A 13334-nucleotide genomic window follows, 5' to 3' on the forward strand; every position below is an offset into this window, starting at 1 on the left:
ATGAAGTCGCGGGCGGCCGCTAGTACCTACTAAATAATATTCGAAATATTTTTATCGGTTCATTCAAAACTTTAATTTGATTTTGAAACTGTATAATAATACTATTATAACTAATTGAATATGTAATAAAACAAACGTTAGCATTTTTTTGTTTAATAAAATCTGTACAAATATAAGGAATGAGAGTAGGTACGAGACAAGAAATTTTTATTTACACAGTTTATAAATAAAATATAAAGTAAAAATACATTTTATGAGTATTTCAATCAGTACATCGTAATTATAAAATACAATACTATAAAAATAACTCTCACTTAGTCCTATAACAGATTCAACAATTTTTTATAATTTAAAGAAAGATATTTCTTTCTTCTCCCTGTAACAACATCACTGAGGACAGTCACGATCACTTTAACAACTTGTCACCAGACTGGTGGCACTTTGTGTCCCTCGTCTGGCGTATTTAAAGCTTTTGGCGGGTCTAAATGTTAGACCTAACACAATAACAAGTCCAATGTTGGTTGTATGGCACAGCTACCTGCCGCAGTTGTCGTAGAAACTGGCGGAGCCACGGTTGGGGATCTCAGCAAATTCACGTTTCGGCGTACACAATTTGCTACTGAAGTCTACGTTTCTTTTCCTGAAAAGAATAAATTACGGTTACGTAATGATAAATACCTAGTCGATTTTATGCCTAAAGCCTGGTATCCACCAAGGCGGAGCGCGGAGTGGAGAAGTGTGTGAAACATGCCTCACTCCAACGATGGTCGTATTGTAGCGATTTTGCAACGAATACTTAAGCCGAACGTCCACCGCCGGCTAAAATAAGTTAGTTTAGCTTAGCTCGCATAGTTGAGCCAGCTTTTCATACATGTGCGTCCACCGCAAAATGAAATGAATGAAATGAAAAACTGGCTCAACTATGCGAGCTAAGCTAAAATAACTTAGTTTAGCCGGCGGTGGACGTTCGGCTTTAGTCTGTGTTGGTTGAACCTACAACGACTTGATAACCGTGTCAGGGGTGTGGTGATGCGAATGAGTCATAAAAATCAGACCAGGAATCAAACCTGGGACCCACTGCACACAACACGCTTCTCGTTTTCTCCACACTTCAGTTATTGTGAAAGTGAGTTATGATCGTCATTATTTACTAAAACATTAATTAAAAAGGTTATTACCCTCGACTTGGTAATTCCATTTGGTCAACGGTTACCGACTTGACGTAGAGCCGGTCATTGCACCACAGGATGCAGAGCGATCGCGGCTCCAGTACATTCATGTCGTACTCCCACGATAACTCCACCTGGAGAATCAGAAAATGCACAATTTTGTAAGAAAACGTTTCAGTAACGTGTGTCACGTGGTATTCGCTGTGGTCTTGAGTAGGTAGCTTGTATGTTTAAAGCTCTAAGAGCTGATGGCCGCTGGGGCAGAAAAGTTCTTGAGTGGCGACCACGAGCTGGAAGACGTAGCGTGGGCAGGCCTCCCACTAGGTGGACCGACGATCTGGTGAAGGTCGCGGGAAGTACCTGGATGCAAGCGGCGCAGGACCGGTCTTTGTGGAAATCCTTGGGGGAGGCCTTTGTCCAGCAGTGGACGTCTTTCGGCTGAAACGATGTTTAAAGCATGATTACGAAGTTGGTGGTAACAACACATCTATAGTTATGTATCCAGGATACTAATTGGCTTTTATGATTTGAATGGTAAATCCGCAACTATAATATTTTAAATAACTCAAACTATCAGTCGTATAGGCGCAGTCACTTCGCGTTTTACTTCAGCTTGAAGGCATTGACTCAACAAAGAAAGTTGAAGTTGTAAAGAGTTACAAATGCTGCAATGTAAGAATTTTACCCATTAATAAACATAGCTATATTCTTGAACTCGTTCAAAAACGTTACCTTTCTGCTGTCGAGTAAAAAGTCAGTCATAGTTGATGTCGGTATAGGACAGCAATATTTTTATACAGGCGAGTAACAAAGCACTGAAACACTGATAATGCAAATAAGTTATGTAATTTCCACGTCACAGACGTGAAAATGTTCACCAACATTACCAGTTCTTTGTTAGTTAGTTTTTGGCACTGAGAAACATTATTTTATTAGACATTCTACATAAAATATAAATAAACAATTATCACTTTATTTACCTTCCTAACTTTACCTCCCATATCCATGGGATGTGTTACTACAATTGTGTACGATGTGCCATGTTCTAATCTGAAAAATAAATAAATAAAAGTTAAATTAACAGTCGAAGTTAATTTGCTTATCGTCATATAAGTAGGTAATCGTAATTACTTTTCACATAGCACTTACTTAACATAGTTATTTGGTGTTAAGTCCATCCCTCGGATAACACCGCGATCTGACAGAAGAGTCACTTTTAAAAAGCCCTGAAAAATTACAGCAATTAGTCAAGAATTCAAAGTTAAGTTGAAAAAATTTAGTTTCGTTACTTGTTCATGTAATCCATTACCTGGACCCAAGATTCTGCTCCTTTAGGGTTTGCTAGCTGAATAGACACCTTGTAGTGCCGTTCTGAAAGAATAATTTAGATTATTTATTGTATGAATAGTCCTAGGTACTTAACAGTTGTTATTTAGACTACGTACGGCAAAATGGTTGTTCTTTGCCAGTGCTTAGGTAGTACTTGGCCCCAATGGTGTCGTGCTCCTCTGAAGGGTACACTTCGTTCTCGGTCTCATTATCTTTATTTGTAATCAAGCCGGGAGAACTGTCAGCATGGAATCTGCAATAACCTTTGCGTAAGTAATCAACTTGGCTATTAGTTTCAGACTAAGTGCTATTATTCTTAGAGCAAAAGGTACGTACCCCATTATAGCGCAACCATGACCGCAGTGGAAACATTTTCCATCTAAGAAGTGCTGGTATGACGGACATTGGTGTCCTAAAAATATTCATAGGTTAGAAACATAAAAATACAGGACACATTAATAATTTCAGGAGACTTTCTATCTCTAAATTTTTGTCCGTTTCATTACCTATGTAAGGGCATTTCCCGTTTATTGACTCGGTGAAGAGTTTGATAGCCCTTACGTGGTTGCAAGCGACCAGTACTCGAGACGCCTCTTCGAGACCTTGCTTGACGAGGGTCAGGGGCACTAGTGGTCCCTCCGTTAGGTCACAGCCAGGCTGCTCCTTGCCGTTGTTAGGGTAAAAGTCCAAATGTCCAACCGGTTGCGACATCCCATATCCTGCCATAAACACAAAATCTGTCGCACGCGCGGAATAAACATGTCGATAATTAGTTGAGATGCAAATAGATATATATATAAAACTATACAATGAATGATGAACCTCAAAGCGAAAAGCGTATTTACATAAATACATAAAGTGGGTTAGTACATTATCCAACGAGAGCGATTAAGCTATCTATAATACAAGTTCATTCGCTTAGTTAATATATTACGCATGCATATTGTAATGGAGGTGCGGTATGGATTATAAGAAACATTCGTGTTCGTAAATTACGATTGTATTGCGTTAAAAGGATTACCTAATAGAAAGATGCTCTTTCCGTCAGTGTGTATAACATCTACAAACTGCGCGTCTGTGGGGTCCAACCGAACGTGCGTCGGCATTCCTTGGAAGTATGGCTCGGCGGGGTCTAGCCCTGTTATTCTTCCTAAGCCCTACCAAATCAAATGCTAAATCAAAGACAATATGAAATTCAATATGAACTAATTACCATTTTCAAGACAGTTGGGAACTGTTTCAAGCGGCCACTTACTTGTATTCTCTCTCCGGCGTAGCCAGCTGTGTGCGCTCCTAATGAATGGCCTATGATGTGGACATCCAGTGGATTCAGGCCATGTTCTTTCTGCAATTAAAAGTAGCATCGTATAGGTAAATACACCAATAACATCTCTTAACTTTATGTAAAGGCAAAAAAAAACTTCGGAATCTCAATGTGCTCAATCTGCTCAAGGCTTCGTGTGATTTTAATTTCAGGAACAAAAGTAGGTACCTATTGACAATTTATTTTAAATATGCCTCTAAAAGTATATTTTCTCTACCGTGATCCTTATTGTTTCAGGGTGTAGGTATGTATGAACTTTCGTTATGACTACATTGAAACGACAGCATATCATGCAGCATAGCTATACAGTATTTTGTAGTTTACCATAGCAGATGCTATTTATAACTAACGGAAAATTGCCCTATGAGGTCTCCTCTGTACAGATTACGGGGCGTACTTAGTGTCAGTTTACGTCAAACGCATTCGATATCGACTGCGTAAAAAAGTGACATTAAGGCTGAGTAGTTGCATCAGCTAACTTTGACAGTAAATTTAACGATAACCGGTGTTTTTTGTATGGAGTTTGACAGTTTTTTGACGTTTGTCAAAGTTAAAGTAAGATGGTGCAACCCAGCCTAAATGTATGACGGATTGCACAGCGCCCCTAGCGGAAACTTTCAAGAACTAAAATCTTCATACATTTTTAACGCGCTCACTAGTGAGGACGATTGATGAGTTTACTCACACTTAGCCCACATTTTTTTTTAACGACTTACCTGTAATGTGTTAATAAAATGCGCCACCTCCAGCCCCACGAGGCGGGTGTTGGCCGTGGCCTGCGTGTAGAGCGGCAGACTGCCGCCCGCCCAGTCCACCACCACCACGTTGAAGTCGCCCGCCTTTACCAACTCGTCTTTCATCTCGCTTACCTGTAATATTGTGGTTTGTTAAAACTTTGGTAGCCACTTTGGTGTTAAATTGACAAGAGCTAGTGAACGCCAGACCCACGTCATTTTAAAAAAGCTGAAAGTTTGCCACCTTGATAATGATTACTAACATTAGCATTTAAGGTGTGTTTACTAACCACACTATGAACTATGAGTTGTTCGAAATAAAAACTTTTTCGTTCGTTCGTTCGTTTCAGCCAAATGACGTCCACTGCTGGACAAAGGCCTCCTCCAAGGTTTTCCACAATGCACGGTCCTGCGCTGCCCGCATCCAGGCTCTTCCCGCGACCTTTACCAGATCGTCGGTCCACCTAGTAGGAGGCCTGCCCACGCTACGTCTTCCAGCCCGTGGTCGCCACTCGAGAACTTTTCTGCCCCAAAGGCTATCGTCTTTTTAATTAAAAAAGTTTTTGTTTATTATTTTATTTATTTATTCTCCCATTAAAGGTTAGAATGTAAGTAGTTTTCTCATCAGCCAGACAGTTTTGACAGTTCCAACTCCTTGCCAGACAATCTTTTTAGGATAGCTGCCAAAGCCACGATGACTCAAAATTCATGATGCACCAACATTCTAACCTATATTGGGAGCATACGTTGACAAACTTTCAACTTTTATAAAATCACGTCTGGCGTTCACCAGCTCGTAGTCTATTGGTATCTAACGTAGAAAAAAGTGTGGGTGATTCTGGTGCTACAGCAGTCAGTTTTTACATGGGAGTGATTTTTTAATAGAGCTTTCGATATTGGTCCTATAAAAAAGTGTTTGTATTTGTTGAAGCCAGGATTGCACCTTTCAGTAGTTTTTGAAAATAATACACGCAGAGGCAAAATAAAGTCAATAGCATCAAAGGATGAAATTCTGCAATAGTATAATCAGACGGGAAACTCGAAACTTTGGGAATTCAAAATAGCGTAAGATCATCTGTAGTAAGTCCGTTACTGAGCAAACTAGGCCTCCCCCTAGACTAGCGGACCGGTCGCAAGCCACCTGCATGTTAGTAAGCCGTCTTGCCATTTTTATTAGGTCATCGGCCCACTGTATGGTAGGACACACTTATCTACGCTGCGTCTTTGCAGTTTAAACAAATAGAATTACCCAGTTGGACAGTGGTGTGTCAATGAACCCGTGTATGATCATCTTGGTGAGACGCTGTGGATTAAAATTGGACTTCACGATGGTCTTGTTCACATTCACGTTCAGCAACTGTCCGTCTGTGGGATTCTTCTTTGTATAGAGAATGAACCTGAAAAAGAATTTCATAAACTGATTAAATTATTAAAAAGCATTTCCCTNTTTTAGTCGGCCGTTTGGTGTAGTGGTTCAGAACGGACTACTATGCCGAGAGGTCCCGGGTTCGATTCCCGGCCGGGCAGAAATTGAAATGATGAATTTTAATTTCTGTGACGGGTCTGGGTGTGACTATGTATAATATTTATGTATTTAAAAAAAAAGTATATAAGTAGTATATCCGTTAAGCTAGCACCCATAACACAAGCATTAAGTTGCTTACTTTGGGGCTAGCTGGCGCTGTGTGAAATTGTCCAAAGATTTATTTATTTATTTATTTTCCCTAACTATATTTTAATGATTAAATTCGTTGAATAAAGTAGATTCTGTCTCATCAAATCGGTCGCATTTGACCGCGTAACAATTGATTTATGTAGGTGTGTCTCGATTCGGGGCTTATTTTGCTAATGCTGTGCAGTTCAATCACTTAACTAACTACTACCTACATTAAGTACTTAGCGTGTTATCTAAATTACAATCAAAGGAAGAATAGTGTAAACATACCTTGTATTGATAACAACTCTGGGCAGAGGAAATACGTTGAAAGGCCGGTGGATTAGGTGGTACCAACTCCTTGTGATGTTGAGGCAACCGAGGTCGTCGTAGCATCTTGTTTCATTTTCAACTGAAACGAAATAATAATAAACCAAGTAGAAATAAAAATACATCAACTGTGACTGATTTAATGTTATTAGACGGAAACATCGTTAAGCTGTAAGTTTAGCGTTAATTAATTTTAACTGTATCAAATTCTCGTGTCGCATTGTTTATAACAAATGGCTTTATTGATTCTTATGAAAATATGTTGTGTGTATCGAAGTGTACATTCAGTCGGTAGGTCTGAGAATAGGACAAACTATTTTTCATACCCCTAGGTTATTTAAGGGTTTTTCGCAGCTAGTTATGTATCAAATTATCTCCAGTTTAGAGGTGTAACACTCACATGGTAGCCAGGGTATGTTGACCTCTATTCTGTCAGATCGAGCCCAGTTGAAGGGGTCTAGGATGCCTCCGAAGGCAGGCTGTAGACCGAGCAGTATGCACCACAGCATCACCCGTAGGTGCCTGTCAGTCAGGTGCAGGCGTCGCATTCCCTGGATGCACTGAAACAAAAGAATAATGATATTTTAGATATCTGAAACAGTATAATTTTTGTTGAGTATACCTAGTTAATTCCTTAAAACTTGCAATATTTGAGTCAGCCCAGAATTTTAGGGTAGTATGGGGTTAACAGTCAAGTTGAGAATAATGTTTCCATCTTCATTTTCACCTGTATAATATTTGATGTAACGTGTCAATATAAAAAATAATGATCTTGAAAAAACTCTACATACTCTGTATTTAATAGCTTATACATTCTGGGGCTCTCGCTATCATTCTTTCCACCAATGCACTACTGTGTAGCTAGGATCTAGATCATGGTCGCCAATAAAACCACCACAGTTATCTGCCTAGTTAGTAATTACGACAAATTAGATTTGATTAATCAAGTTATCATTTCAATTGATACGTTAGCTCCGAATAATGAATGACTGTGTTATTACATAAACTACTGGGACAGTAATTGACTGCACTCATACAAGTTTAATTTTTATTTTATTAATCCCACTCAGAAAGAAGATTGCTTAACTGATAAAGCTTCTGATATACATCTTGTTACGTAACTTTCATCAATAGCGCTATAACGAGGCTGCAAGTTGTTGAAAGTGTGATAAAAGTGTATTCGATTCGTATCTTTTATGATTCTATTGACCTGAAAATGGGCTACTCGGTCAATTTACGTCGTTTTGTAGTTTGACAAATGCTCAATTATTCCATAATTCTGAGGCAGTACAATATAAAGCTTAGTTATCAATTTCAATTTGATAAAAAGGCGATCATGAAATCGAATCTACCATAAAGGTAACAATGTCTTGACCCAAAGTTCACTTTAGTGACCATAACCTAGATGTGAAAATATTACTGAAACTTTATAACTTTTGCAACTAAAAAGTACCTATACTATTATTGACAAGTAACTAATACTTACCTATTTGTTTTATAATATTCAGCCTGGATGGAAGAGCATCCGACAAAGAGCTCTGCTATTTAAATTCCTATTATGGACTAAGTTAATAAGGAAGTCTATGTTAGCAATATCTATTTATGTATCACTGCATAATAAGTCTTAAAATCCTTTGTTGCAATGAAGTGGTACACACATATAAGCTACTTGGATTGTGATTAGCGATAAGTAGGGACATTACATTACATATCGTGATTGGGAGCAGTTTTCCGTAGAAATACCTGCCACCTAGAATTAGCAGTTTCCTCTAACCCGCGGTATTTCCGCGGTCCCATGCGGAAGATAGTCACAATTTACATAATAAAATAATAACGATTTTTAATTCGAAAGTTTTCCAACCAAATCATAAGGAAACATGTCTGCATCTCATTTGTTTTTGTTAATATGGAGTAAGAAGTGAATTTTTAGATGAGAGATTCTTCTTCTTTTTTAAAGTTCTGTAGTATGTAAACTAGTAAACAGCAGTTTCATATAATAACTAATTACTTACTTAATTTAAAGATTCCTATAAAAACAATGACCTTGCAATACAAATGGTAGTTAGGTAATTCTAACATCTTTGCTGATTATGATGTTTTATTAGACAATCACACAAAGTAATCTCGTATCTGTGCAAAAAGATAAGATTTTTACTGTTCAGTGTGTGAACGTGCCTACATTGTACTACGAGTAAGAATGGCATTGTCATCACAAATTGTATGCAGGACTTTCTCCATTAAAACAAAAACTGAAAGGCCTTCATATTCATGCGAGCTGCTGCGTAGCTAACTAGCTTCTAACATAATAGTGCCTACATTTACAAGTATGTATGTGTTACGGTCAAAGTGATAAATGTGAAAATTATGAATAATCGCCGGTTATTATGAATAATTACCGACAGGCTTGGTAAAAGTGATAAATTAATAACATTTATCAGTGATTATTTCATAATGTAACCTTAATACTAACAAATACCATAAAAGAGAACACCGGCTCGTGTACAGCGCTCATGTACAGGCTACAGCCTCACATTGAACGTTTTAATATCATATATTAATATAATTTGGCAAAATGAGTTTGGAATGTTTTTTGCATAACATTACTTTGCCATAATGCCTATAACACATTGTTTTGATTTAAAGTGAAAAAATAGGGTAAGGTGGCCCTTGGGCCACCCCTAAGCCGCCTATTTAGTTTATACACACATAATAATCACATTTACCAAATCATGAGGTAATTATTCATAATAACCGGCGATTATTCATAATTTTCACATTTATCACATTTACCGTAACATATACATATCTAAGCAAAATTGGTTATTACTTACTTAATTGAAGAGAGTTTTAGGGGTTGGAACTTTCGTTTTTAGAAGACATTGGCGTCATTCATGATGCCCGACATGGGCATCCTATGGCTCCAGCTCTTACTGGAGTTAAATTAACAATGGACATTATGTTAGATACTAGGTGCGTTTGTAATATGAGCTTAAAACCTGTAACGTAACACTTGGAGTAAGCAAGAGAGTTGAAAAATATATTCAGTTGGTCAAATAGTCATATAGTAACAGTAATTATTGCCATTAGTTTCACTTATTGTTTTATGGTAGGTAGGTATTTCGATAGATCGACCTTGGCGTGTTGTTACGGCTTTTTAACATGGGTAGCTATTAAAATTACAGTTATTGTAACGTATCTCACCATTCAGTTTCGTACGTTTTGTCGAAATCCTATACGGTAACTTTCATTTCATCTGTTAATCTTCGAACGTCTAATAGGAATATTGATATAAATATGCTATGCAGTATTTTGTACGTATTCAGTATTTTAATTTAGCGTGGGTATCATTAATTTAATTGCACCATTGATTTGTTATTCTAAAAGCTGCTTATTTGCAAAGAGTCGTGACCGCCTTCGTGTCCTAATAGGCTGGGTTCCATGGATTGATAAGTGCGCCAAGGCAACGCCGTGCCGGCCTCTGCGACAAGCGATATTATATCGATTATTCGGTTATGATTCTTAATTTACGAGACAGAGTAGGTATAGAACAGGTTTGCGGACTTTAAAGTTAAATTCAAAACACGCTCAAAAGCTTTGACTGAAAGGTGCCTCTACATTACATGTGTCTGTTCATTTTAAGGAAAACTCAAAACCGGGAGTAAGAAAAATTGAGCTTTAATTTTTCTGGATAACAGTATAATGGACTTACTCGTTCGGTCTTTAGAGATTTGTGTTTCAATTTTTGCTGGTACAACTTATATTGATCAATATTATGAAAAATAGTTGAAACTTTATTTGGAAGGCTTCAGATAATTACATAATTATCTCTAATTTAGGATTATTTTAATTCAACGTCAAGACAGTAATATCTATTTCTGTAGTTAAAAATAAGTTCATGACAGACATTCTAATATATTTCATGTATACTAAACACATTAATATGTTAAGAAGACTGCCGTTTTGCGCACCCGCGCGTGGGTATGTTGTAATGGTGGCTGCTCTTGTATGGAACACACCTTCATACTAGTGTGCCAAGGCTGGGTGGACTAATTATTTGAAGACTTACTCGATAAATCGGTCAATGGTACTGATTTTAAAGTATAAATAATCTAAAGCAAGCTTAAACTTCCTACTGAAGACAGAGATACCTACTTCACGTGATATCAGACTATTATATCATACTATCTATAGTATAAGTTTGTCATGTAAGTTTCCTTAACTGATAGAAACTAAACGATACGCAACTAACCCCTCCTCTCTTTGCCACCATTGCAACTCCAGTATAACCAGCCACCAATCAAACCCAAACACTTGAGAAGAAGACTAATCAGTCATCGATACCCGAGGGGTATCAGGGAGAAGAATATTGGTAGAGCGAGAAGTATAAAATCAAATTCTCTTCGTTACCAAGCGGGAAAAAGACGCCTGAAAGGTATTAAACTTTTCTAAGACCGGAATTGCTTTCAGGGCATATGGAAAATCTTGACTGGTGTGTTACAAACACCTGGATAGCATAATGTTATATTATAATGCTTATCGTAATGTTAATTCAATTATCGTTCATTATTTCACTTTTCATAATAGCATTAATAAAGTAAAATTAGTCATATCTTTCATTAGAGCGTAGAATATTATTTATATTTTCTCAAATTGTCAGAAACAGTAAATTGGATTATTGTCGACAACAAGGAGCCACGTAAGCAATTAAAGTCGTACTTAGCATTTTCTTGCCGTTAATTAAATTGATTGATAATATTGTACTGAATTACTGAACAATAAGGCATATTATGCTATATCGTAATAATGAAAAGCGTAACTTCAGATAGGAAGGAAATACCTGAAAATTGCACAAAATTAGAGTTACATAACAAAGTTGCTTCTAATGGTAGATACATTATAGTTAAACGTTTTGGTACAAATTACTGGAAGGTCGATTAGAATTGCCGTTTTCATGCTTAATTTACTTTAATACTTAATCAATCTTCATAAATCTAACTTGGTATTTACGAGAAGTACATATGACGATACTTTTAGGTAGGTACTTAAAGAGTATTGAAAAATGTTTATTGATGTAAAGTAAATAAAAACAAAATATAACATTTATAAAAATAACAAAGCAGTTTTTCATGTACGAGTATCATTTAATGCTACTGGACGGAATGAATTGTAAACAGTGTCCGGTACCCAATAGTCAATTGGAATTAAGCAAAAGAAATCAGTTTCAATCATCGTTCCTTTGTTTATATTAGACATAGTCACGAGTTGAGTTACAATTAAAATCTGATAGTTAATAAAGCAATAATCATAACAAATTAACTATTCATAGCGTCGATAAGTAAATCTATGACATAATTTGATGAACGCTTTCACTAATCAATAAGATACAGAGTGGAACGATTGAGAGATAAATGGCGGAAGATGGAGACATCATAAGAAGGTGATAAAAAATGTTTGTTCGGGACAAAAACGAGTGGCTTCCCTGGTCGCACGGAAGTGGACCGCGGTGATGCAACGTTGATATAACTGCACTAATGCCACAGTGACATTAAGACGAGTGCTCGCGTAGAACAGGACCAGGTTAGTCTCACGCACCATTGGCTATGGTAGGGTTATGGCGTAAAACGAGCTACGTAGAAAGCAACGTTATTCTTGCCTTCTTTTTAAGCAGGCATTTTTAAATACTTATGTTGGTGTTATAATAGCTTAATCCGTAGTTTGTAATGCGTCGATCGAAACTTTAAAATATTTTACATAGATTTTAGTCTAGATTTAATAATGCGAAAGTGTCTGTCACTTTATCTTTACGTTTACCATTGAAAAAATTTCAATAAAATTTTGCAGGGATATAGATTGCAGCCTGGAAATTATCTATGAGTATTATTAATTTATAAGCCAGGGAAGGACTTAATACGTTCACAAATTAGATGTATTAAGGATGCTTTTGGTTCTAAAACCTAGCCAAAGTCTCGCGAAACAGTTCAAGTATGACATAACAAATATAACAATGTTCCAATTTGTGAGTCGATTAAACTCTAGAGATTCCAAGTCTTATACGGTCAATACAATGTAACGAGTTACATTGTTTGTAAAAATATACTTAACAAGAGTGTTCACAGCCGTTTTCCCATGGATAATGTATAATAAATACAGCCAGGTACTTTCTGAATAATCAATCATTAGCGTGCGACTGCCGAGTGATTGTTGAGGTTTATGACAAAACACTATTAAGCGAGAGTTATGCCATAACCACCATGATACCATACCCATGGTGGTCTGTGTGTAAATGTTATGTAATTAGGTAGGTATATTTTAAAAACTTGGCTTGACACGCTTATAGAATCTACATTAGATCATAGGATCTAAGATTTATTTACATCAACTTGTTACTTATTTACAGTAAGTTGCGGTCGACAGCAAATCAACCTACCATAAAATCTTGAATTTTTCCATTTAGTTTTGAACTTTAATACATTCCTTAGTAATAAAGCTCAATCAATCAATCGATGTAGACAAAAGTAGTTAGGTTGTTTGCCATAATATAGCGTTTTACCAATTATATCTGTTAAGTCAGATAATAACACCATATTTTTAATGGTCAAACTCGTGTAGTTTCAATCATAAGAATTGAAAAAGGAAGGTTGAAGGTGGTTTATAATGACTGATCTCGAATGATCCTAAAAGTGATGACTTACTAGGATTATTATTACATTCTGTAGCTATACTATAGTAGAGTTTGGTTGGAATTGAGGTTCGGGTTCATCTTTGGGCTTCGGCATGAAGAGAACAGACTTAGT

At 36.8% G+C, this 13334-nt stretch overlaps 1 protein-coding gene across 4 annotated transcripts in view; it reads right to left on the minus strand.

Annotated features, from left to right (window-relative positions):
• Window positions 1-260: 260 nt before the first annotated feature.
• The window catches only part of LOC114361761 (eukaryotic translation initiation factor 2B subunit gamma), a 51893-nt gene continuing 38819 nt past the window's right edge, over window positions 261-13334 (minus strand). For 2 of the 4 annotated variants that reach the window (XM_028316937.1, XM_028316946.1), the window contains 14 exons: window positions 6941-7100; window positions 6502-6622; window positions 5806-5953; window positions 4539-4691; window positions 3754-3843; window positions 3520-3655; window positions 3005-3217; window positions 2835-2910; window positions 2615-2751; window positions 2479-2540; window positions 2319-2395; window positions 2150-2219; window positions 1179-1303; window positions 261-640 (listed from right to left, as the gene is read on the minus strand). In XM_028316937.1, the coding sequence (XP_028172738.1) occupies window positions 535-640; window positions 1179-1303; window positions 2150-2219; window positions 2319-2395; window positions 2479-2540; window positions 2615-2751; window positions 2835-2910; window positions 3005-3217; window positions 3520-3655; window positions 3754-3843; window positions 4539-4691; window positions 5806-5953; window positions 6502-6622; window positions 6941-7088 (1662 nt within the window). In that variant the 5' untranslated portion in view covers window positions 7089-7100 and the 3' untranslated portion in view covers window positions 261-534. Of the gene's footprint in view, window positions 641-1178; window positions 1304-2149; window positions 2220-2318; window positions 2396-2478; window positions 2541-2614; window positions 2752-2834; window positions 2911-3004; window positions 3236-3519; window positions 3656-3753; window positions 3844-4538; window positions 4692-5805; window positions 5954-6501; window positions 6623-6940; window positions 7101-13334 lie in introns of all 4 variants that reach the window. The other 2 variants (XM_028316919.1, XM_028316926.1) reach the window with 1 other exon arrangement.

Source organism: Ostrinia furnacalis, unplaced genomic scaffold, assembly GCF_004193835.3.
Source record: "Ostrinia furnacalis isolate ACB-3 unplaced genomic scaffold, ASM419383v2 OfSCF0375, whole genome shotgun sequence".
Lineage (NCBI taxonomy): Eukaryota > Metazoa > Arthropoda > Insecta > Lepidoptera > Crambidae > Ostrinia > Ostrinia furnacalis.